A 27,779-nucleotide genomic window follows, 5' to 3' on the forward strand; every position below is an offset into this window, starting at 1 on the left:
TTATTGCTTAGATTGGTGGACGAGCTCACAGCCCACCTGGTGTTAAGTGGTTACTGGAGCCCATAGACATCTACAACGTAAATGCGCCACCCACCTTGAGATATAAGTTCTAAGGTCTCAAGTATAGTTACAACGGCTGCCCCACCCTTCAAACCGAAACGCATTACTGCTTCACGGCAAAAATAGGCAGGGTGGTGGTACCTACCCGCGCGGACTCACAAGAGGTCCTACCACCAGTAATTACGCAAATTATAATTTTGCGGGATTGATTTTTATTACACGACTAGCGACCCGCCCTCGCTTCGCTTCGGAAACATTAAAACACTCATGAAACCATCAAAAAAAAAAAAAAAAATTAAAAAAAGTAGCCTATGTTCATCAGGGACAATGTCGGCTTCTAATGGAAAAATAATTTTTCAAATCGGTCCAGTAGTTTCGGAGCCTATTCGAAACAAACAAACAAACAAATCTTTCCTCTTTATAATATTAGTATAGATGTTATTCCTTCACCGTGGAAGTCAATCGTGAACATTTGTTTAGTACGTATTTCATTAGAAAAATGTGTGTCATAGTTTACGTAAATATCTTATCCGATTTGCTTGTGCTTCGCCGAGGAAGTCACTCGGGAATTGGTATTGGATGAGTCCAATAAAAAAAGAGTTACGCACCCTTTTGTCTATTCCATTATTATGTTGTGGTTATTTAAAAGTCTGCGCATCTCTACGGATTAGCTATGCGGGCATTGTCTTGTGCGCAGTTTATATTTCATGGGATGGGGTCTGAGAAATTCCTTAAAAATTATTAAATTTTCAGATTTATAGCTTTGAAATTTGCGTATCGGGCATTTCTAGAACGGGGCATTTATCATCTAAATCGTTGCAACTTTCGCATTTCAGAGATTAGTGATATTCGCATCATAAATGCGCAATTATTTGATGGATGTTTAAATCTCAATCACGCCGTTGTTACAGGATACAGGCGCGTTGATAAGCTTATTGTATTAGTAAACGTTTTCACTGTCATCTATATATTAATACGTGAAGCAAAAACTTTGTATCCCTTTTTACGAAAATTGCGCGGACGGAGGAGTATGAAATTTTCCACACTTATAGAGAATGTAGAGAAGAAGTGCACAATGCTAATATCTTTTTAAAATAATGCATAAAAGATACATTAAATCAATAAAGAAAACATTACACACACTACATACCATGTATTTGACGCACACACGCATGCATACTATTTATTGTCAATCTTTTGTTCTTGACGTCTATGTGTCAAATTGAGAATAGATTACATATTGTTTGTCTTTGTTAATATTTTTTATAGTGTAATCTTGGCAAAATTTGTGATTATAGAAGTTTAAAATACAATCATAATAGTGTACAAATTTACAATTCCAATTAATTATAGTCGAATTTCGACTACTGCAGGACCTCTAGTAGTATTAACTACGCTCAACTCCTGAAAATAAAGCTACAATGAAACAACAAAATCGAAATTATGTAACATTAACTAATACGTACTTTATCTTGGAAGCGATTTGCAGTATTCAAGCGGATAATAAATTAGAATGGATCTAGGCTTCAGTCATAGGACTCCTTAATTCATATATACTTTTATTACAGAGATTTATTATAGACGCCAACAAAACTCAGTACTGTTTCACAAAAGATCTGCCTGTGTACAAATTTTATAAGGTCTCAAAGAATTATTCGTCAAACAAAAACAGCCTTGAGAATATTGGAGTAAAAGCTTTTGATAAAAGTAGAAAGAAAATCTAGACTACACTGGCGATATTAGTATCGTGAACTCGTAAGGTGCTTGCTCTCTTTATATATATTTTTTTGTCACGAAGTAGTCGTTTATCACATAGCTACTATGAAATATAATTGGAACTTGGATATCATATCTCAGTGTAAGTGGCTACATTTTAATTAGTTATATTGTCCATGAGGCTGAGTCAGTTAAACATGTCCACTCAAATAGTACCTACCACAAAAACACAATTTAAAATATGAAGTTTGGATTGTATTGGAATAATAGCTATTATTTTAATAGTGGATTGTTTTACGCTTTAGAATGCTAGGTGCTCATCATCAGAAATAGGTAGAATGGGGCGTGCAGGGTAAGCATACATACTTAATTTTGTAAAAAAAAAGCTGGTGCTCGTCAGAACCCTAAAGTCGGTAGGTAATGATAATTTATTTTGAATTTTCAACCTTATCGTGCACAACGACGGTTGTGTTTACATTATTGTAAAGTGGTTTTTCTCTGATAAAAATAGCACATCTTATTAAATTTTATTCCATATTATTGAATTTTACATTTTACTTATTAAATTTTATTACATATTATTACATTTTCTAAAATTAATTATATTAAAAAAAAGGGAATTTATTTGTTTATTCCCGCTTCTCAGAAAAACCGATTGACTAGAAACTTTGTACAGTTTGTAAAGCAGCAGTACACAACGCTGCTATATTTAATTATCTGAAAATAATTACAATACATTTTGAACAATAATACGTTCACTAATATAATATTTCATAAAATTGCGTTGTCGCTTCCAACACCCAAAAGAACTATGAAAAAATCTTGAAGTGTATTCCAAAAATTCGAGTGTGAATATGTGTGTTACTATGTGTCTACGATCGTGGTAGTTCGAGTGGTATTTATATCTGTATAACTATGTGATTAACATAATTTCGATAAAAGCAACATCAGAGTCTTGGTGATACTTGGAACATGCAGAGCAAACGTGCGCGCAAGTCCGCGGGGCGTGGGTTGCTGACGGGGGTATAGGGAGACCCAGTGAAACGGTGCCTGCCGCCGCCCGCCGGTCAGTAGGGGACCTGAACCTGGGTGTCACAACTAAACTCCGCCCCAGGAAGCTGTCCCGCCAACCGGTGCAAAATCCTGTCATGCGGTCGTCGTGCCGGAGTCGGAGACCGGAGTGGGTCCCGGCGATCGTATGCAGGGTGGACTGGGGGCCCTTCCATGCCCTGCGTCAGCTTCTCGCGCAACCCCGGATCGAGTGTTCATTGTGCCCTGCGCTTTATTCAGGTATTGCCTTGATCTCACCTCTAGCATCCTATCTCTCCAAATCCTTACTCTCCAACTAAAATTATCATGAAAGTCGACAAAAGAAAAAGAGTTTTTTCGGCGGATCCCCATTCCACGTTTAATGTGGATTTCAGCAATGTCAGGGGCCTACACAGTAACCTTGACGCCGTACATCACCACCTTGAGACGGCGCAGCCTGCCCTCTTTTTCCTGACTGAGACGCAGATATCTGCCCCGGACGATACGTCGTACCTCGGATACCCCGGCTACGCATTGGAGCACACCTTCCTGCGTAAAGCCGGGGTGTGCGTGTTTATCCGGGAGGATGTCTGCTGTCGTCGGCTTCGGGGCCTCGAGCAACGGGACCTGTCCCTCTTGTGGCTACGCGTGGACTATGGGGGCTGTACCAGAGTCTACGCTTGCCTGTACAGGTCTCACAGCAGTGATGCGGGGTCAGCTCTGTTTGAGCATGTACAAGAGGGGACTGACCGCGTGCTTGAGCAGTACCCATCTGCGGAGGTGGTGGTCCTTGGTGACTTTAACGCTCATCACCAGGAGTGGTTGGGGTCCAGAACCACTGACCTCCCGGGTCGGGCTGCCTACGATTTCGCCTTGTCCTACGGCCTCTCACAACTGGTGACACAGCCCACCCGTGTCCCAGACATTGAGGGGCACGAGCCTTCTTTGTTGGACCTTCTGCTGACCACTCACCCAGCTGGATACAGTGTGGTGGTCGACGCTCCACTTGGATCGTCTGATCACTGCCTTATCCGTGCTGCCATACCACTCTCTCGTCCTAGTCGTCGAACGACGACCGGGTTTCGAAGAGTTTGGCGGTACAGGTCAGCAGACTGGGATGGATTGCGTGAATTTTACGCATCCTACCCATGGGGGCGGCTCTGCTTTTCCTCCGATGATCCTGACGTCTGTGCGGACCGACTTAAAGACGTGGTGCTTCAGGGAATGGAATTATTCATTCCTTCTTCTGAGGTGCCCGTTGGGGGTCGCAGCAAACCCTGGTATAATAAAGCCAGTAGGGATGCTGCACGCCTCAAGCGGTCTGCATACGTCGCATTTAATGTTGCTAGGAGATGCCGGGATCCTGATATCTCGGAGAAAAGGCGGAAATTTAACGCCGCCTCTAGGTCCTATAAGAGGGCTATTGCCAAGGCGAAGTCGGAGCACGTTGCCAGAATTGGCGAGCGACTGAATAGCTATCCCTCTGGGAGCCGTGCTTTCTGGTCGCTAGCTAAGGCTGCAGAAGGTAACTTCTGCAGGTCTAGCCTTCCACCACTGCGTAAGTCCAATGACAGTCTGGCTCATAGTGCGAAGGAGAAGGCTGACCTTCTGGTCAAGCTCTTTGCTTCATGCTCGACTTTGGATGACGGAGGAGCCACGCCGCCCAACATCTCCCGGTGTGACAGCTCCATGCCTGAGATTCGCATCACACAGCGTGCGGTCAGGCAGGAGCTTCGGCTTCTTGATGTTCATAAGTCGAGTGGGCCAGATTGCATCCCCGCAGTGGTTCTAAAAACATGCGCCCCTGAATTGACACCCGCGCTAACGCGTCTATATCGCCTCTCGTACAATACCAACAGGGTTCCGTCTTCATGGAAGACTGCTCATGTCCACCCTATCCCCAAGAAGGGTGACCGGTCGGACCCCTCGAATTACAGACCTATCGCGATAACTTCCTTGCTTTCCAAGGTGATGGAGCGAATCATTAACATCCAACTTCTTAAGTATCTTGAGGATCGCCAGCTGATCAGTGACCGGCAGTACGGTTTCCGTCATGGTCGCTCAGCTGGCGATCTTCTTGTATACCTCACACATAAATGGGCTGAAGCCTTGGAAAGCAAGGGCGAGGCTCTCGCTGTGAGCCTTGACATCGCGAAGGCCTTCGACAGGGTCTGGCATAGGGCACTTCTATCGAAGCTTCCAGCATACGGGATCCCTGAGGGACTCTGCAAGTGGATCGCTAGCTTTTTGGATGGGCGGAGCATCGCAGTTGTCGTCGACGGCTGCTGCTCCGATACCATGACCATCAACGCTGGTGTTCCACAAGGTTCGGTGCTCTCCCCCACGCTTTTCATACTGCATATCAATGACATGCTATCTATTGATGGCATGCATTGCTATGCGGATGACAGCACGGGGGATGCGCGATATATCGGCCATCAGAGTCTCTCTCGAAGCGTTGTACACGAGAGGCGATTAAAACTTGTGTCTGAAGTGGAGAACTCTCTGGGGCGGGTCTCCAAGTGGGGTGAACTGAATTCAGTTCAGTTCAACCCATTGAAGACACAGGTTTGCGCGTTCACTGCGAAGAAGGACCCTTTTGTCATGGCGCCGGAATTTCAAGGAGTATCCCTGCAGCTTTCCGCGAGTATCGGGATTCTGGGGGTCGATATTTCGAGCGATGTCCAGTTTCGGAGTCATTTGGAAGGTAAAGCCAAATTGGCCTCTAAAATGTTGGGAGTTCTCAACAGAGCGAAGCGGTATTTCACGCCTGGACAGAGACTTGCGCTTTATAAAGCGCAGGTCCGACCTCGCGTGGAGTACTGCTCTCACCTCTGGGCCGGGGCTCCCAAATACCAGCTACTTCCATTTGACTCCATACAGAAACGGGCTGTTCGGATGGTCGATAGTCCTGCTCTCGCGGATCGCTTGGAACCTCTGGGTCTACGGAGGGACTTCGGTTCTCTCTGTGTTTTATACCGCATGGTCCATGGGGAATGCTCTGAGGAATTATTCGAGATGATTCCCTCATCTCCTTTTTATCATCGCACCTCCCGCCATCGGAGCAAAGTTCATCCATATTATCTGGAACCGCTGCGTTCATCGACAGTGCGTTTCCAAAGATCTTTTTTGCCACGTACCATCCGGCTTTGGAATGAACTCCCCTCCACGGTGTTTTCCGAGCGCTATGACATGTCCTTCTTCAAACGAGGCTTGCGGAGAGTTCTTTATGGTAGGCAGCGGCTTGGCTCTGCCCCTGGCATTGCTGACGTCCATGAGCGACGGTGACCACTCACCATCAGGTGGGCCGTATGCTCGTCTGCCTACAAAGGCAATAAAAAAAAAAAAAAAAAAAAAAAAAAAAAAAGATATCAGAAAAATAGAGTTGCCATAATATGAAACATTAAGAATTTATATGTTTTTACTTAAGATTACAAATCTTCACTAGTGGTAGGACCACTTGTGAGTCCGCACGGGTAGGCACCACCGCCCTGCCTATTTCTGCCGTGAAGCAGTAATGCGTTTCGGTTTGAAGGGTGGGGCAGCCGTTGTAACTATACTGAGACCTTAGAACTTATGTGATTAATATCTCAAGGTGGGTAGCGCATTTACGTTGTAGATGTCTATGGGCTCCAGTAACCACTTAAAACCAGGTAGGCTGTGAGCTCGTCCACTCATCAAAGCATTTTTTATTTATTAAAGATATGAAGAAATAGTCCTCTATTCTAATTAAGTCCCTCGATCCTACATCTACTTTAAATAAATCAAAGAATTTTAATTTAGGTTAAATTTTAAATCAATTCTTGATAATAATAAAACATGCATTTTTCTTATCTGACCATATTCGAGACTTTGTGGCCATTTAACAGTTAGTCTTTTGCAATTCTACTAAGATTGTAAATGTGTAATCAGTAACCGTGTACACGTAATATTGTTGTGTTAATGTAATGTAATGTAAATCATAATCATGATATTGTAATGTATGTAAATCAGCGGTCCTTATAATGTTCTGGTTCGGGATTGCATTCCTGAATTTAGTCTAAGACTTGTTATAAGTTTTAAAGCACGCGAATAGCGCTCGTCTTTTCCTTCATCGTAAATTTTCATGTTTCTTTCATGATAAACATTTTCAGTTTAATATTTTAACGTTATCACTTCGAACTAAATACATAGGACTTAAAATACTCTTTACATACCTATTTTACATGTCGATACTGAGCTCTTGCCTATTCCTTAAAATGACTGGTAGTCCTAGTACCTAATCGTAGGCTCGTATGATACCCTATCCCAGCAATTACGCAAATTAAAATTTATGTGGGTTTGGATTAGGATATGGGTTTGGATTATGTTATTTGGATTTTATTACACTATGTTATACGTTAACCGTGGAAATCATTAGTGAACATGTAATTGATACGTATTTTATTCGATACATTGGGAAACATATAATTCAGAAGAAAAATTAGTACGGTGGTAGCTTCTAGTGCAATTTGAATGATAACGGTTTGACACCAGTAACTGTAGCACGGGCGACTTAACCTGTTGGTGTAAGCTCCGACAGACACTTTACACCATATGGGCCGTGACCACAATCACCCATCGAAGCATTAAAAAATAATAAAAAATTATGCGCCAGCAAATTGGTGCGCGTGAAAGAAGTAAAACTTCTTTTGCGATGTGTAGTATTGTGGTTTTCTTCATCCATAAATCAAATTTCTCTTATAATAGGGAAATCTCTGTATTTTCTTCTTCCTAGTCGTACACTCTTGACAGAGTGGTCATGGTCATGCATCAGTCGGATCCTGGTATACCAATGCTCTCGGGATGCGACGCCATGTGGCACGGTGTTTCGCAGAGTGAGAGGAATCATTTATGTTGGAGTGAGTCACAGATTTTATGAGGTCGGTCCATCGTGTTGGAGATCGTCCGTGAGATCTTTTACCCTCGACTTTCCCTTGCTCTGTATTAACGCGGTTAAAGAAGTTTCACTTCAATAATAATTTTTGTTGACGGCAGACTGTCCGCCTAGAATTGCACCACCACATTTTTTTTTTTTTTTTTTTTTTTTTTTTTTTTTTTCCTTATAGGTGTCGTAAGCCCCCATTTCTTCCCTTATAGGTGTCGTAAAATTTGGGACATAGGAAAAAAAAGTAATCATAATTAATCATTATTGGTTTTTAATTTACGATTTTATTCGTCGTAAGGTCGTTTGTGAATCCGGATTGGACTAGTGAAGGACATTTTACGGCCACGGATGTTAGGAATTTTACTACACTTTCAGTTTTTTTAATGCGTGTAATCAATAAAAATGAAACTAAACATAAATAATGATTTCTATTGCTACATTGAAAAAAAAACGTTAAAAAAATGGAATATTAAGTAAAATTTAATTTATTTATTTTAAATTATTATTACTTAGTAATAAAGTTAGTATTATTTAAAAAAATATCAATTTCAAGTTTAATAAAATTCTCATTCCTATAATATAGTCATAATTGACGGCATAAAGAGTATTTTACATAAACTTTATGTAAACATTTTAGGACGTTATATCACATTCATAAAACATTTTATAGTCGGGGTAAATGTTCCGGACTTTAATAAAGTGTGAAAATATGAAGTTTATTACGCGAAGGCTGTCCCTAATAGAATGTTCTAGATTTTACAACAAGGTTTCAGGATGCCAGGACGCGGAAGAATTTTTTTCAAGCGCAGCGAAATACTTTTAGGGTTTAGGTAACATTTTTTTCCATGAGAAGCGTTGGTATGTAAATTTTTATTTTTATTTTATTGGATAAGCTGCTGGTATATAAAATCAGAGACATCTTAAATATGATACATTAACTTTTTGATGCGGTTGTCTACAAGGGCAATAAAAAAACTTAGACTTTAATAGACTTTAATAAAGACTAGACTTTAATAAAGTGTAAAAATATGAAATTTATTACGCGAAGGCTGTCCCTAATAGAATGTTCTAGATTTTACAACAAGGTTTCAGAATGCCAGGATGCGGAAGAATTTTTTCAAGCGCAACGAAATACTTTTAGGATTTAGGTAACATTATTTTCCATGAGAAGCGTTGGTATGTAAATTTTTATTTTTATTTTATTGGATAAGCTGCTGGTATATAAAATCAGAGACATCTTAAATATGATACATTAACTTTTTGATGCGTCTGTCTACAAGGGCAAAAAAATATAAGATAAAAAAATTGTAGTTTCAATTAGGTATATTCGAACAGAAACAATGAATTTAAATTAGTTATAATGGAGAGCAGAGGATAACCACATACATAAGCTTACCAACTAGGTTATCTTATTCAACTGAAATTCTCGTGTCATGCATTCTATTGCAACTTCGTATTTTGATTTAACACGAGAATAATGTAGAATAACTATAGTAGTTTACAATATATACCATCATTTATACAGACTTTTCTCTTGTGGTAGGACGTCTTGTGAGTGCGCACGGTTGGATACCATTCTGTCTATTTCTGGAATGAAGTAGTGATGCGTTTCGCTTTCAAGGGTGGGGCAGCCGTTGTACTGTTAAAAGTGAGACCTTAGAACTCTTGTATCAAGGTGAGTTGCGGCATTTACGTTGTAGATGTCTATAACCTCCGGTAACCACTTATCTATTTTATCAAGAAATAAAAAACGCAAATTCAAATTATATCAATTGACTGTAATGTTTGTTTTTCGAATTGAATTGAATTTTAACAAGTCGTCGTGGCCTAAAGGATAAGACGTCCGGTGCATTCGTATGAATCGATGCACCGGTGTTCGAATCCCGCAGGCGGGTACCAATTTTTCTAATGAAATACGTACTCAACAAATGTTCACGATTGACTTCCACGGTGAAGGAATAACATCGTGTAATAAAACTCAAACCCGCAAAATTTATAATTTGCGTAATCACTGGTGGTAGGACCTCTTGGGAGTCCACACGGGTAGGTACCACCACCCCGCCTATTTCCGCCGTGAAGCAGTAATGCGTTTCGGCCTGAAGGGCGGGGCAGCCGGTGTAACTATACTGAGACCTTAGAACTTATATCTCAAGGTGGGTGGCGCATTTACGTTGTAGATGTCTATGGGCTTCAGTAACCACTTAACACCAGGTGGGCTGTGAGCTCGTCCATCCATCTAAGCAATAAAAAAAAAAAAAATTGAATAAAGAATTTCAGATTCTCTTCCAAGTCGTGCTATATTTATTAAACAACTAGATGACCCAGCAGATTTCGTAATGCCTTAATCGATAAATAAAAGACCTCAACTTTTGTATAAAGCTAAACTTAATTTTAAACAAACAAAAGGAATTCGTCCGACAGGGGACACTTCAAAGGACAATTCCGAGCATTTTCATATTTATCTACCTTTTAAACCTTCTCTGGACTTCCACAAATACTACAAGATAAAAATTAGCCAAATCGGTCCAGCCGTTCTCGAGTTTTAGCGAGACTAACGAACAGCAGTTCATTTATATATATATAGGTTACCAAAATCAACATTACTCTGTTTGTGTTCACTAAACGCAATATTAGATTCAATTTATAGATACGAAACGGGGATTTTGGTTAAAACGGCCGAAAGCACACTATTACAGCGAATAACGAAGCAAAGCCTACAGTATCATATTTACGAACATCTGCCAGCAATATTTCATTAAGAAAATTCAATTTTGAAGGCAAACAAGGTTCCTTTAATTTATTGCTACATTTGTAACTCTCTAACAATGTTCGATTACTCTTTCGTAATAGATTAAGAATTTCATTAGTTTCATTAGTGTCAACTGAAGGAGTTGCATTTTTGAAGTCGACGTTTTAACGGTATTTTTAATATTTTATTGCTTTGATGGGTGGACGAGCTCACAGCCCACCTGGTGTTAAGTGGTTACTGGAGCCCATAGACATTTACAACGCAAATGCGCCACCCACCCTGAGATATAAGTTCTAAGGTCTCAAGTATAGTCACAACGGCTGCCCCACCCTTCAAACCGAGACGCATTACTGCTTCACGGTAGAAATAGGCAGGGTGTCGGCACATACCCGCGCGGACTCACAAGAGGTCCTACCACCAGTAATTACGCAAAGCTACGCAAATTATAATTTTGCGGGTTTGATTTTTATTACACTATGCTATTCCTACACCGTGGAAATCAATCGTGAACATTTGTTGAGTACGTATTTCATTAGAAAATTTGGTACCCGCCTGGGATTCGAACACCGGTGCATCGCTCACACGAATGCACCGGACGTCTTATTCTTTAGGCCACGTCGACTTCATGTATTGCATAGCAGCTGTGATTACCTACGGCAGAAATAAGAACTTAGGACCTATGTGCGTATGAAAGCTTACAAGTCGTCGTGGCCTTAACTATAGGAGGAGCAGAGGTATACTTGTATCAAGCGATGCAACTAAGCCAGTTGCCAAATGTTGCAGGAAAGCGAAATTAAAAAAAAAAATGGAATTCTTACTGAGCACAATGTTCGCATGTGACTTCTACGATAATAAGAAATAATAACGTAATGTATTACTACAAATAAATGAGCAAAAAATATCATTAACATATGGTAGGACCTAACGTAGTAACATTATGGTAGGACGTCTTGTAAGCTCAGACACATAAATACTACCGATCTCTGCGAATAGTCTATTCCCGTCTGATGGGTGGGACAACCTTTGTACTGTATAATTGAAACACATGGTGATTTCTATGGGATATGGTGACCACATAATTTGAGACGGGCAGTGAGCTCAATCACTAGTCTAGACTAGTCTAGCGGTAATAAGGTAGAAATATGCAAAAGCTTTCGGCCAATTGTAGTATAACACCAGTATATACCCCATATTCGTAATAACTCGTATTTCATTCACAACTTCTTTCTTCAAAGTGACAGCCTCAATAATTTGAATTTCATAAGCAATAACTATAATCAAAACTCTGATAGAAGTAGAAACTAGAAAATTATGTTTTTTTTTATTATATTTTCGAGAACAATAAAAATAAGCGTGACTTCATGTGACTTACAAAAATTATGCGGAATAAATACTATACATTCAGAGTGCGAGAAGTTGAAAATAATAAAAGCAAGATTAAAAGTATCAACTCTTTAACATGAATTGAAGCCGAACATACTTTATTAAATGAAAATTTATAATAAAAATGAATTAACAGTCTCATCATAATTCTTAATGTACATAACTGGGTACACAGCTATGGAATTAAAATATATTGCTTATTCTTCTTGTTGGAGTTTTTAATTGAAATAAAGTGGATACATTTTGGGTTATAGTAGAAACACATTATATTTCGGTCAGAGGCCGAACCTCATACGAGGTGTCCGCGCCTAGGGGGTACGTGGGGTATGTGGAACTTGACGGTCTGCAGACAAAGTAGAAACACTTACCGCAAGTGTAAACGACTTTGAGATAAGTTCTGCTGCCGGGTCGGCAAGGATTCCCGAACATATTGCTGTCGGCGGATAGAACACACCTCCTCTTGCCGTGGCATTCTCGCATCGCTTTTTCTGTGGCATAGGGCTCCAGGCAGGCTGTCAAAAGGAGATTTAAAAATTTGAATTCTTACAATTTATTTGGTTACCCAGCCTTAAAGATATAGTTACTGCGACTATAAGGATAACTGTCCTATTCTTAAAACTGGACGGCATAATTACTTAGATACAAAAATAAACAGGATTAGGGCAGACACATAATAGTAATACGCCAATACCCACCAATAAAAAAAATTAATCATATTTCTTATTATGATTATTAGGCTATCAACTAGAGATTTTTGAAGCCATCATAATGTACCAAATATTTCAAATTAAACGGCTGTATTTTGAACTTTATAACAATAGATTAATAATATATTTGATGTTTAGTTTATTTCTTTCATTTCATTAAAAATGCAGTAGGTATATCGATTCGACTCGAACACGATTTTTTTTTGGGATCATTTATTATACTGGATATTATAGAAAAATCTCTGATGTGAGTTAGTACACCAAATCATGCTATATAATTCCACTTTTCAACTCCCATACTTTCATAATTGAGTTCGTCCAACATTCTGAGAAATAACAAAAAATTCATGCCATTTTAACAACAATGTTCCTTTTATGAAGGACAACAAAATTGCTATTTGATAATTTTGTTTGCGTTCTTTGTGTAGAGTCTACATTTTATTGTTATAGACGAATGTAGTACGAAAATAGCATTTTAATATTTGTTTACATTAAAAGACTAAAGTAAAAAAAAAACTAATAATCATTTTTATGTTTGGTTATCGCCCGTTCGTTGACAAGCGTTAATTTTGTTCCTGCGGCTCAAATAAGCCTATTGCGTAAGTATTTTTACGCTAAATTTACTATACGCTAACGGTTGAAGGTCCACTTTTAGAACCTGAACATGGGAAAGCATGTTTACCGAGGCCGAACTAAAACGTTAGCAACTGCCCGCCCAAATAAATTATTCAATAAAGGAGCCCCCATAGGCTGTTTTACAGGTTAAAATTAAATTTGTGATTCCGCCTGACGTGAAATTTTGCGTTTGAAATTGGCTTTTCTAACTCTGAAATAAATTCCGCTGCTGTATAAATATTCATTTGACACTCAAAATATTGTGAATAATTGAAGGGAGAGATTTAAAAAACAGGAGTTGTTTGCGAGATTGGTCATGGAGTGATTTCATTTAAATTTATGAAGGAAATTATTTATGCTATCTATTATTAAGGAAACGAGATTATTTATAAAGTATAATCCTTATATTTTGAGGACTGAATCTATTATCGAAATAGGAATTAGGAATATATCTAAACACACTAAAGAGACGGGATTAGTGAAAAAACAAGTGAATATTTCAGTCGTTTGTTATTCACAATTTCTTGACTCTTTGTACGATATCCGTTAAAATTCTTTTTAGACTATCCGACTCAAGTGGGGACCAAATTCTGTTTCTTATTACTATTACAACTCGACGTATCTTTTTAATAACATTATACAAAATAAAATAAACACACATCTGGAAAGGAGATAAGGTGGTATAAGCCAAATATCTAGTAAATAAATTTATCTAAGCTCCTGTTATTATCAGAGGCATTTTGATATTTTTTTTAGATTTTTGATCGGTTACCGAAGCTAACAAAAATTGAAATTTGAATGCTTCCACTAAAGTTATGGGTCGAAAGATCGTCAGATTTTTTTTCCTTGAAATGGAGGTAGATATCAGTTAGCTCATGGTGAGAGGTTATCGCTAAAGGATGTTAGTTAGACAAGGTCAGAGACGTCGGAGCTACTGCTGAGCATTTTCTTCATACCTTCTTTGGAAAAGGACATGTCGTAGCATTCAGGAAATATCGAGGAAAATAGTTCATTGCAGAGTCATATGGTACATGCTTAAAATTATCTCAGCATGAACCTGGATAATACACAACGGTGGTAGATTCTGCGAAGTACTGCTCTTGCTAGGGTCAGTGTTAGCAACACTCCGGTTTGAGCCCCATGAGCTCACCTACACACTTTAGGGCGAAGCTGAAATAGCCACTCAAGGATATCAGCATAGGTAGGAAAAAAAAAGACAACGTATCGATGGATATCGCCTATGGTAGTAATAATAGAAATATTCATGTTAAAATTAATTGAATTGTAAAAAACTTACTTTCTTCTTTCATGCCGCGTGGTTGAGGGCACTGTATCGAGTCATACTCCGTCCTGCCATACTGAGCGGAATAAATAGCGACCCTCGAGTGGGGGTTGCAGCTCAAGTGTAACACGTCGTTCTCACATCCCACTTTACTTCGAAACTCATCTGTTGAAGAAAACGTTTCTTGAGATCATGAATTAAGTGATAACTTAGACAGACAAACAAGTATAACTGTATAATTAAATGTTTACAAGTTCCTTCTTTTTGTAGGTTACAATGATGATATAGTTGTTTAAAATGATAATGGCTTACCAAAATTAGATGATGTCACTTTAAAAGAAGTTACAATAAATTAGGTTTTTTTTTTGGAAAAGTATAAATACAATAAAGTATAATACGTGAACCCAAAACCAAGAACCAAGCTTTAGCTCTCTAGAATCTGACAGCACAGTAGTAGTAATGACCATTACGTCAACTAACCCTCCAATTCAGTTCCAATATATAGGTTTGGTTCACTGTCCAACGATCTATATGAACTATATTTTTATAAAGATACTAGACGTGCCATGCGATTTTAAATGTATAAAATTAGAATTATAATTGTGATGAAAAAGGTTACGATTTCTCCGGATTAAGAGTCGGTCGTGTTATTCTCTAGGCCATAAACAATAAGTTGATTTGTAGTTGGTATGTAAAAGCACGAACCAGTGAAAACACTGCCGTATTTATTACAGCTGGTATACCTCGCGTTGCCCGGTCGTGTCGTTTATCATAATAAAATCATGTGTTAATCTAGGCTACAAACTAGCTATCTTTCCTAAAATCCATCCTCTAAATCCATTCAGCTATTTTTGCGTTACTTAACAACAAACATCCAAACATATAAAAATTCACATTTATAACAGTACATTAGAATTATGTTTTACAATCACTTATCCACTTTTTTTTTTTTCTTAGTTGGGTGGACGAGCTCACAGCCCACCTGCTGTTAAGTGGTTACTGGAGCCCATAGACACCTACAACGTAAATGCGCCACCCACCTTGAGATATAAGTTCTAAGAACTCAGTATAGTTACAACGGCTGCCCTACCTTTCAGACCGAAACGCATTACTGCTACACGGCAGAAATAGGTAAGGCGGCGGTACCTATCCGTGCGGACTCACAAGAGGTCCTACCACCAGTAATGAATGCCACTTAAAATGCCAATTTATTTATTGCGTTGACTAACGCTCCTCCGTGCGTCGTATTCCTCAGTGCTGAGGGTCGTGATCTTTACGGAGCACTTTTGTTAAGACTATGTTCCTCCATTCACTCCTGTCCTACGCGCAGTGGATAGCGACATTGATGCTGGATTCCAAAGTCGTCTTAATCTGATCGGCCCAGCGCATGGGACTGCGCCCCCTAGACCTCTTTCCTACTAACGCTATGAGCCCACAAATGACTCTTCAAATAACTTATTTTTAAACCGCTGAAGCTTTCCATATTGAAATGCTCAATAGAATGGAAATAAATCTTCAAATAGATATTTGTAAACCGCGTTCTCTAATAGTAAATTAGCTGAATTTTATATGGTTAACATATTGTTCGGAGAATTTTACAATGAATTGTGCGCTAGTAAATAAGATCAAAGACGAATCAATATCCACAGCCCAACATCACGGTTCATGTATAAATACAAAAAAGCGAATGAGTAAACATAAAGTCTTTGGGAGTTATTACGTTTTAGAATAGAGCCGTCCCGTGACCCAGTTTAGTCGTAATTACACTATAACAAATGATGAACTAGCTCAATTCCTTTACATAATCCGAGCTGAATAGGCTGTGAAAATCAATTATATTAATACAGTGAAATCATCAAAACGCAGCCCAGTGCTATCAAATCCAATTGATATTTGACATGATTATCACTGTATTAACTTCAAGTTCCTTTGATTTTATTATTCTTTTACCAATTTGATACCATGATGTTACTAGTTGTACAAAGTACAAGATTATTATAGACATTCAGTATATATCGCGTATAAGCTAGGATTTTTGTTGCGGTGTCTACAGTACAACAACTCCTTCTTCTTGGGTCGATAATCCTCAATGCTGAGGGTCGTGGCCTCCTCTAGCAACTTTCTCCTGTGTTACCCTGCGCCATTCCTGCCTATCCTCGGCTGTGTGGATATCAACGTCGACTGAAGTATTGAGAGTGGAGCGTATCTGGTCCGACCAGCGTATTCGACTTCTGCCTCTGGGCCTTCTTCCGCACAGCAAGTACAACAACTAGTACCTATCTAGATCTCAAAAACCACCGACGCCCCGTATGTTAGTTCAAAGCCATGCAGCTATGCCGGTGTTCAGGTCGAGATGAAGTGTTTACGAACGAAATAGTACCATGTGTTATGTTATGCCCCTCACACTAGTACCTAAGTCTTATATCCATTCTCATAAACACATAATGTACTCTAACTCTTAGTACTTAAGTTCTAAATCATTGTTACTATATAACATACTTATTTCCTCATGTTACTAAATCATATGTATATTGTTTACTTCACATCAAATCTTCATTTGAGATTAGAACATTAGTTAATATTGCATTCCTTTCACATTAGTAAAATTCCGTCATTAACTAATTGTGTTCTTATGGATTCTAAATATGTTTACCAAGAAGGTTCATAGTCTAAATGACTCGTTTACTAATTGTTTAGTTAATACTATTCATGTATAAATTCTCTTTCTCCTTGAAACTTAGGAGTTCCTCATCAATCTTCAAGCTTATAACATCGTAACTCTGTCCGCGTAACATCAGATTTTTGTAAAGGATAAATAAATTCAGTGTGTATTAAGATAAGGTTTTTTTAAAACTACAAAACCGCTCACCGCGTATCGCGTGCAATAAAAGAAGAGTCCGCTAAATATAAATTTGCGGTCCTAATTCAATGATCGGTGATAAGGCGTACAATGTGAGCTCGCAAGGATACGTGCCGCAATTTTTCCTATTTCCGCTATGAAGCAGTCATGTGCAGTCAGTCACGCGTTCTACATCAGAAACTACATTGAAACTTTGGTCTAGTGTCTCAAGTTTGTGATGCCTACAAGTTAATCTGTCTAATTCAAAATAAATTACCATATTAATGACGAAGGATCACAAAAGAACCGCTCGACCAATTTGACTGAATATTTTTTCGTGTTCATAATCGTAATTGGACATGGCTTGAACGGACGAAATGTTTGCAAAATCCACCGAAAACATTTCATACAATTTGTGATAGTCACTAGAGCCCAGCCGGGTTTTACTACATAAAATAAAAACTTAAATTCTCAACAATTTTACTTCATTAAAAGCAAAACAGACAATTTCGTTAACATAAATGACAAATTGGAAGGGTCCATATCCAATAATACAGGCTTTTTTATTTTATTTATTTTTATTTAAATGACAAATTATTACATAAACTTTGATTTAAAAATCGAAAACCCGAGACCGATTATATTGAATTACACCGAAAGTACATTCGTTAAAATAAAACGTAAAAAATCTAAATCCGTTTTTAATTGACGGAGTAAAACAAGATGAAGTAAAATAAAATCTTGTTCTAAAAATACTAAGTTTATTTTAACTATAGACAGTTAAGTTGCTACTGAAGTTCAAAGACAGTGCTGTTTCATAGATTTCAATTCCTAGAATCTTTCGACTGAAGAATTCTAGGCCTGATAGAAAGAAAAAAAAAAAACCAAAGACCACAACTTGAATATTCTCGTCCACAAGTCAACCTGTTTTATGTTGTGTTTTTTTTTTAAATACAAAACCCCTGATTTCGATCCTTTAATCCTATAAAAGACTCAGGCCAACAAACCCGACGCAGCTGCAGAAAATGGTACTTCACAGTTATTATTTTGATTCATAGCTTTAAATAGGCTATCGTTGCCAATAATGTCGCGTTCGCGAGTTCATACACGATTTCCGTCGCTTCGTTATAATTTTATGAATGATACTTAGTACCGATACTCGTTTTCATTAATCGCTTCGTTTATTTTTGATATGTGTTTTTTGAAAACACCGAGATTGGCTATTGGAATGTTGTGGCCAATTTGATTATATTATTTTTCCTTTGAAAGAAAATTATGCTAGAAAATTCACACTGAGATTGAGAAAGTGTCTTAAAGACTACAATGAATCTTACCGTCTTTTTATCTATACTAATATTATAAAGCTAAAGAGTTTGTTTGTTTGAACGCGCTAATCTCGGGAACTACAGGTCCGATTTGAAAAATTCTTTCAGTGTTAGATAGCCCATTTATTGAGGAATATTATAGGCTATATAACATCACGCTAAGATACGCGGAGCACCAATAAAGAATGTTTCAAAATCGGGTTTTTTCTCTTTTGAGAGCTTTCGCTACGGTCGCTGCAGAAACGGTTAAAGTTTCGCTAAAATAATGTATGACAGAATTGTTCCTCTTAAAAAAATCTAAAAAAAAGTCCGCAACAGCATATGTCTATATGTTAAGGTTGGCTCACTAAAACTTTTTTTGTGCTTACCAAATTTGTTCTAAAATAAAGCATTATTTGTGAACTATTCCACGCGGACGAAGTCGCGGGAAAAAGCTAGTTAACTAATATAGAAATAGTCATTAAAAAGCGACAGCGGTAGGTATTCTACCATGAAAGCCGCTGGTAGCCGCGTGTTTGTATACACAAAATTGTTCTACTTAACGCATGATCGCGACCAAGAAGCGGACGATTTTGACAAAAGCGCAACCATAAAAAAGGTGTGTTTTTCAAAACAGCTCGTGCGGTTTCGGGGTTTGGCCAGTTACTTCCATCTCAAGCTTCGTATTTATGAAAAATATACCTACTAAAACAAAATAAAGTTTTAAAAATTAGTGAATTAATTTTGCGTAATTGTTGGAGATTATTACCGCTTTGTATACAACGTCCTGGCACTTTAATAGATCGAATCGTAAATAGCATTACAATCGTGCGTGTGATTTTACTGGAAGTAAGGGATCTTGCGTGCCCTTACGGATAGGTCATCCTAGCTATTTCTCCCGTGAAGCAGCAATGCGTTTCGGCTTGAAAGGTGAAGCAGCCGTTATGACATAAAACTGAGACTTAGAACTCACGTCTCAGGGTGGGTGGCAGCATTGATGATTACGTCGTTGATGTCTATAGGCTCCGGTAATTATTTAATACTAGGCAGACCGAAAGCTTGTGCATAGATCTGTAGCGTGCAACACTCGGTCGCACTCGGGCGTCATCGGATGCAATCGGAGTTCCCGAACGCGCAGGTGTCCCGTGACGTCATGCGACGAGATTCGCGCGCGCCGCAGCGCCGATTTAAGTTTACTAGAGGTCCCGCAGTAGTCGAAATTCGACTATAAATAATTGGAATTATAAATTTGTAGACTATTATGATTGTATTTTAAACTTCTATAATCACAAATTTCGCCAAGACTACACTATAAAAAATATTAACAAAGACAAACAATATTTTGTCTAGTCGTCGTGGCCTAAAGGATAAGACTTCCGGCGCATTCGTTGTTGCGATGCACCGGTGTTCGAATCCCGCAGGCGGGTACCAATTTTTCGAATGAAATACGTACTTAACAAATGTTCACGATTGACTTCCACGGTGAAGGAATAACATCGTGTAATAAAAATCAAACCCGCAAAATTATAATTTGCGTAATCACTGGTGGTAGGGCCTATTGTGAGTCCGCACGAGTAGGTACCACCGCCCTGCCTATTTCTGCCGTGAAGCAGTAATGCGTTTCGGTTTGAAGGGTGGGGTAGCCGTTGTAACTATACTGAGACCTTATATCTGAGAGAACTTATATCTCAAGGTGGGTGGCGCATTTACACTGTAGATGTCTATGGGCTCCAGTAACCACTTAACACCAGGTGGGCTGTGAGCTCGTCCACACATCGAAGCAATAAAAAAAAAAAAATTAATCTATTCTCAATTTCACAACAGACGCCAAGAACAAAAGTTTGACAAATACATCATATGTAGTGTGTGTAATGTTTTCTTTATTGATTTAATGTATCCATTAGGCATTATTTAAAAAAAAAAATTAGCATTGTGCACTTCTCTATATTCTCTATAAGTGTGCAAAATTTCATACTCCTCCGTCCTCGCAATTTTCGTAAAAAGGGATACAAAGTTTTTGCTTCACGTATTAATATATAGATTATAAAAACGTAATTTTAGTTTTAATTCGTATCTTCTAGTGCCTAGCGTTGTTTTCTTTACTTTTGGTTATATTTTAATATTGTACACATTATAGATATTGTGGAATTGTTGTGTTTGACTTTTATAATATGTTCGGAGTATAATATCCCGCGAATACGAACAACAAATAACAAACCACAAATCTAACAATAAAAAAATATTTATGAAAACAATGACGAGATAAATCGAAACGATAATACCCACAATAGAGCTAAGTTCAATCCTTCAGAGTAATTATTAATTTAATAATCTAAGCATACCTTTAAAAATCATAAACAGTTTTGAGCTAAGCCCAAACAATAACCATACAATCGACAATTAATATAAGTGAATTCCAAATATTCACAATACGGATAATAATAGAGACTAAAATTATGAAACTAAGCACGTAACTCGATTTTATTGCACGAATTATCATTTCGATGAACACAATATACATATTACCATATAATAGATCGTTCTTGCTTTATTAATGGCGATTGATTGCGTTTCGAAAAACACTGAACAAATACATTTACATTTTGAACGTCACGGATCATTCGCGTGTTGTCTGATGGTTTTTATTGTGTAATTAAAAATACAGATTTATATTATTGATCCGATCAGCAAAAACAGCTTTTCAGAAATTGTTTTGCTTAAGCATTTTCAATTTGTCGTAGACAGAGAGTATAATACTTTTTATAATGGTAACGCCGTACCGAAAATGTAATAATATTATATGATATAACAATATTTAGTTGCGAGAACAAGACATAGCATCTCTTTTTCATCCCTAACTACAGAACTATTAAAATATTGGCTTCTATCAATTATTTTATTGTATTTTTCAATCAGACTTCCTTCCGTCGATGCTTCTATACATTTTTTCAATCAACCCAAGCCAATCAAGCGTACTGTTTCACGTCACACCTTCCACATCAAGTTCCACGATTCCCTTCAAGAAACCAAGGATCGCAGCAGATGAGGGAAATTGTACATGAGAGATTGATGCAGCGGGGGAGTCACGCCCCTTAGTGATGAGGAAAGCGACGCAAGGACGAGAATCCGATCTAATTACGGACAATAATTATGGCGGCTATCTCTGAATAATTTTAATGATTTTAATTCCACGGTAAAGTGAATAAAAGGTATTAATCCAATGACACTGTATTATAATAATTACAATTATTTAGATTAGTATAGGTAAGAATATTATAATGTTGCATTTTGTGAGAACCAAGATACAGCCAAGTCTCGTACTTGGAATGTCTGATGTAAATAAACGGTGACAACAGCTTAGGATCAAGTTTTAAGATACTGGATTACGAACGCCAATGAGGCTTTTAACACAAAAACTATTTCCAAACTCTCATTGGGCATGATTACTATGTCAAAAATTAAAACTTTTAACAAAACTACAGATAAGAAGAACTCAAATAAGATTTTGAGAGTGTTTTATGGAAAGACGATGATAATGAGAAAAACTTACAAGGACGGCACTTATAGGCGACCTCGACGAACCTTCTGGAACCGGGGCATGGGTCCATTCCGAACGCTTTGGGACTGGTGTGGAACTTGCACTGCCGCTTCTTCTGACATGCCTCCACAACTGTCTGCAACAAGGAATACTACGAACATTAGTTAGATTATCTGTTCATTAAAAATAGCTTGATGTGCTCAAAACCGCTCATATCTATTATAAGTTTAACAGACGGGTGAAAGGTTTCGAGAATTAACGCAGAAGCTGGCAATATTGTCTTAAATGAAATCATGTATACGGTGTGGTATTTCAAGGTTGCATAAAAAAATCTAATATACCAGATGAAGTCGTCGTGGCCTAAAGCATAAGACGTCCGGTGCATTCGTGTTGAGCGATGTACCGATGTTCGAATCTCAGGCGGGTACCAATTTTTCTAATGAATTACGTACTCAACAAATGTTCACGACTTCCACGGTGAAGGAATAGCATCGTGTAATAAAAAACAAACCCACAAAATTATAATTTACGTAATTACTGGTGGTAGGATGAGTCCGCGCGGGTAAGTACCAACACCCTGCCTATTTCTGCCGTGAAGCAGTGATGCGTTTCGGTTTGAAGGGTGGAGCAGCCGTTGTAACCATACTGAGACCTTACAACTTATATCTCAAGGTGAGTGGCGCATTTACGTTGTAGATGTCTATAGGCTCCAGTAACCAATTAACACAAGTTGGGCTGTGAGCTCGTCCAATAATTTAAGCAATAAAAAAAAAAAAAGGAACGAATGTATGTATATTTAAAAGTACATAGCATTATCACAACAATGTTTCCAACAAGAAAAGCCAGCGAGAAACCTAAAGTAAACAAAATGATACACAAGTTTTACGAGCATTTACACGAGCGTTGCCTTCTCATTTAAAAACACATTTTGCTGCTATGCATTGCTCTCGGATGCTCTCTTGTTGTGCATGTTCAGAGATTACGTGCACTAAAAATATTGAATGAACGAACAAAAATCGTTTCGTTTGACATTTATATTTTTGCTGTTCTGACTTTTACGTTATTTATCGTGTCTTCAAACTTTTCACAGACTGCATTTGTTTTAATAATAAAATATGTCAATGAGACGTACGATTATATTGTTATTATTTTACTGGTGGTAGGACCTCTTGTGAGTCCGCACGGGTAAGTACCACCCTGCTTATTTCAGCCGTGAAGCAGTAACGCGTTTTGGTTTGAAGGGCGGTGCAACCGTTGTAACTATACTGAGACTTTAGAACTCATATCTCAATGTGCGTGGCGCATTTACGTTGTAGATGTCTATGGGCTCCAGTAACCACTTAACACCAGGTGGGCTGTGAGCTCTTCCACCCACCTAAGCAATAAAGAAAAAAGAAAAAAAAAAACATAAGCAGCAATGAAAAAGCATAAAAGAAATCATTAAAAAAATTGTCAAGTGTAATAGGAATCACTATTTTAAAACAATTTATTTGGTATCTTCCTTGTCAAATGAACACAGGACATTTACCAGCTATCTTTAAATTTCAGTGTCATGAAAATTCAACTACAATATGCACGGTAAAAGTAGCGAATGAATCACTTCATATTAAGGTAGTATTTTATTTATCTTACGGAGTGATCTTTTTACGATCTGTTAAAAATATGATTATAATATATCGCAACCGCCATTCGAGCAGCTGAGGATCGGACGAGATGGAAACAGCTCACGAGACAGGCAACGGTCGAGTTTCAGGGACACGACCTTCAGCAATGAAGAAAGCGACGAAGAAGAAAGAAAAATATGATAAAATTTTAATATCAAAATTCAAATTTGAAATCTACTTAACGCTGGAAACGCTATTGGACTAAGAGATCAAACTGAGTATTTTTTGATAAGCCAATCGTGGAATACCTTTTAAGTACATAATATATGTATTTTAATAATAAGCATTCGTACAGTTAAAATAAAATGCTTTAAACTTAAACCTACAAAAATAGGTTAGCTATATTATATTATATTTTATTTGGAAGACAAACAGTGAACTTAAACTATATAAAATCTAACCTTACAGCTAAACACCATTTAAAAGTCTCCACGTTTAAAAAATGATAGTGGCGTCGTAACGCCTATAATTAAATAATTAAAGTAAAACGTAAAACAAAAACAAAAATAACAACAATTTGAAAAAAAAAACAAATAGAAAAACGTAGTAAATAGAAAATAATCAATTAAATATTTGCATTCGACCATCGACTAATGTTCTCCTAATATTCTTAGTAGAAGTGTTGAAAATGTCCAGTTCAGGGCACTCGGCTAGAGCATTGAAACTGTTAGCAGCTGTTATAAAGTATGCATTACGTCTGTAATTTGTACCACCACGAGGTACTCCGAGACGAGATGATTGACAGCACTCACGCATTATGGATCTCGGGGGCACCCTTAAACATAACAACGATAGAAGATATGTCTTGTCATACTTAAACAAATACAAGACGTATACTCAGGCTATAATGTACGCTAACACATTGCCACAAATAGCCTTCGGTAAACTATGTATGAGTATTATAGACAGACGAGCTGTAGGTTCCGTCTGTTTTTGAATAAGGTAGTCGTAGTTTGAAAGTAGTGTCAAATAAAAAAGTTTTCATAAGAACTAAGACTACAAAAGGAATATTTTAAATAGAACTTATGAAAGTCTGGAATATATTAACGGTCTCTATAAAGAACGCTTCGTTCTTTGTAAAACTTGAGCTTCAGACGAAAATGAATGAGTTGAGGAATCTGACCAACTTTAAGGTGAGGACTTGCGCTGTTGGTTTTTTTTTAAATTAATTACATCGGTTATATGTAATTAATTTAAAAACAAGGATTTTTTAATGTTCTTTGTCGAAAACAGGAAAAACAATGACAGATTTGAATAATACCTTATAAATATTTTCTTTCCGGGAAAGAGCAACAAAAGACATCAAAACGAGGAAAAAGTGTAACCCATTTATGGAAGTCAAATACATACGAGTATACAATTATTTTCAATAAACGTAGTTTGAAAATGATGTTCGAATATGTCGACATCACGAAAATAATATTATAATATTTTGGTGAAATCGTTATAATATCTTAACAAAAACAAGCATTTCAAATGTTTATCCGAAATCCTTGTAACGAATATCGACGTAAAACAGAAAACGGGAGATTACTTCGGAGGGATCTGGAAACGAAGGTTTTGATTAAAAATACATTTTACTTTGAAGAAATGTTTTTTTATCCTATTTACAGAGGTATTTCTGGCAATTTATTTCCGCTTACGGGAACATTTAATGAATCCAAACATTTCATCGCAGTGCTGCTAGTGATTCCCGGAAAATCACTATATGGAATTAAAACTCAAGTGTCCCGATTATTATTTTGGGGTTTGATGCTTCTGCGTCCGTAGATTTGACTAGTAATACTACCTAGTCAGGTCATAAGTATTGTCACACAGTAAAAACTTTTCTTTTAGAATGCTGGCCACAAAAAAGTTTATTGAATTCGAATTTCGAATTGTTCATGAAAATAAAAAAGGTATACTTTTAGAATTTTACTCATTTTTAAATATGGAGTGGACGCTTAAAGAAGACCGTGTTGCAGTTATTGCGTTGCATCGTTGCGGTTACGCGCCAATTCAAATTTTTAACATACTGAAAAATTTGAATATAACCAAAAGATTCGTTTATCGTACCATCAAACGATACAATGAAGACTCTAATGTAGATGACAGGTCAAGAAGTGGGCGCCCTCGGTCTGTTAGGACTCCAGCAGTGATAAAAGCTGTGAAGGCGTGAATTCAAAGAAATCACAAACGTAAGCAGAAACTGTTGGCTCTTCAGATGGGGTTAAGCAGAACCACGGTGAAAAGGGTGTTAAATGAAAACTTAGGGCTTCGGGCATATCGAAGAAAAACAGGACATCGTTTGAATGCTCGTCTAATGGACCTGAGACTGAAGAGATGCCGCGCTTTGTTGAAGCGGTACGCGGGAAAAAAATATCGGGAAATTCTTTTTTCGGATGAAAAAATTTTTACCGTAGAAGAGAGCTACAACAAACAAAATGATAAGATGTACGCACACAGTAGTGAAGAAGCGAGCAACCGTATTCCGCGTGTCCAACGAGGTCATTTTCCATCCTCGCTCATGGTATGGTTGGGAGTTTCTTATTGGGGCTTAACAGAGGTACATTTTTGTGAGAAAGGTGTAAAAACGAATGCAGTTGTGTATCAAAATACAGTCCTGACGAACCTTGTGGAACCTGTTTCTCATACCATGTTCAATAACAGGCACTGGGTATTCCAACAAGATTCGGCGCCAGCTCATAGAGCGAAGAGCACACAAGACTTGCTGGCGGCGCGTGAAATCGACTTCATCCGGCACGAAGACTGGCCCTCCTCCAGTCCAGATTTGAATCCGTTAGATTACAAGATATGGCAACACTTGGAGGAAAAGGCGTGCTCAAAGCCTCATCCCAATTTGGAGTCACTCAAGACATCCTTGATTAAGGCAGCCGCCGATATTGACATGGACCTCGTTCGTGCTGCGATAGACGACTGGCCGCGCAGATTGAAGGCCTGTATTCAAAATCGCGGAGGTCATTTTGAATAAACTTTAGTGTCATAAGAATCTATGTTTTGTTAAGTTCATTTTGGTATATGAATGGTTACATAATGAATAAACTTGTTTCAATTATTTTACATTAAACATGTGACAGAATTTATGACCTGACTAGGTAGAATTAAAACTCAAGTGTCCCGATTATTATTTTGGGGTTTGATGCTTCTGCGTCCGTAGATTTGACTAGCAATACTATACAAGTGACCCCTGGGTGCTAGTTATACGAGAACAGAAAAGGCAATTGGAGAGCCAGCTCTATTATTTTCCTTTCCACTACCTTATTCGGAATGAATCTTGGTAAGAGATCAGCTTCACACAGTGTGTCGTTGTGTGTGAGTCGAATGGGCCGAATAGGCCACTAAGTTCCCGCCGGATCTTCTCTGTTGGTCGCAGTTTCGATCCGGTGGTAGATTCAGCGAAACATTGCTCTTAGGCAGTGTCTCAGGCTGAGCCCAGTATATACTATAAATTGTCTTGAAAATATCTTGAACTACATTTGAGAGAGGGTTAAAAATATAAAAAAAGAGACAGAGAAATAAACAAAATGTAGAAAACGGTTTTTGGTAGGCATTTTTTACCACGAGGTAAAGGCTCGACATGTTGGACTGACCAGATCCGCACTAGCCTTGACACTACAGTTCACGATGCTCTACACTCGGCGGCAGATAGAGGCAAATGGTGTGGAATGGTCCGTAATAAGCTCTTGTCACGAGGAGGTGATCACGACCCTCAGTATTGAGGAAACCGAAGCAAGAAGAAGGTAGGCATTTAAACCAGATATTAAAGAGATTCTGAAAAATAATTTATTGCTGAGATCGAACATTAAGCCAACATTGGTAAAAAAGAAACCATTTATATGAATTCCTAGAAAATACGAAAGTATTACTTCCGTTTGGTAGGTACAAAAATGATTTTCGATTCTTAATTTTGTGGAACTTTGTTGCGAGTTAATGAAGGGTCCTTAATTAGTCTTCTGAACAAATAAGGAAGAAATGAAAATATCCCTT

At 37.9% G+C, this 27,779-nt stretch overlaps 1 protein-coding gene across 2 annotated transcripts in view; it reads right to left on the minus strand.

The window, feature by feature from the left end:
* The window catches only part of LOC114253357 (uncharacterized), a 110,427-nt gene that overhangs the window by 17,955 nt on the left and 64,693 nt on the right, over window positions 1-27,779 (minus strand). The window contains exons 4-6 of one of the 2 annotated variants that reach the window (XM_028188219.2): window positions 22,141-22,279; window positions 14,463-14,612; window positions 12,212-12,355 (exon numbers count right to left, since the gene is read on the minus strand). In XM_028188219.2, the coding sequence (XP_028044020.2) occupies window positions 12,212-12,355; window positions 14,463-14,612; window positions 22,141-22,279 (433 nt within the window). The remainder of the gene's footprint in view (window positions 1-12,211; window positions 12,356-14,462; window positions 14,613-22,140; window positions 22,280-27,779) is intronic. The other variant, XM_028188220.2, reaches the window with a different exon arrangement.

Source organism: Bombyx mandarina, chromosome 17 (genome assembly GCF_030267445.1).
Source record: "Bombyx mandarina strain Sakado chromosome 17, ASM3026744v2".
Classification (NCBI taxonomy): Eukaryota; Metazoa; Arthropoda; class Insecta; order Lepidoptera; family Bombycidae; genus Bombyx; species Bombyx mandarina.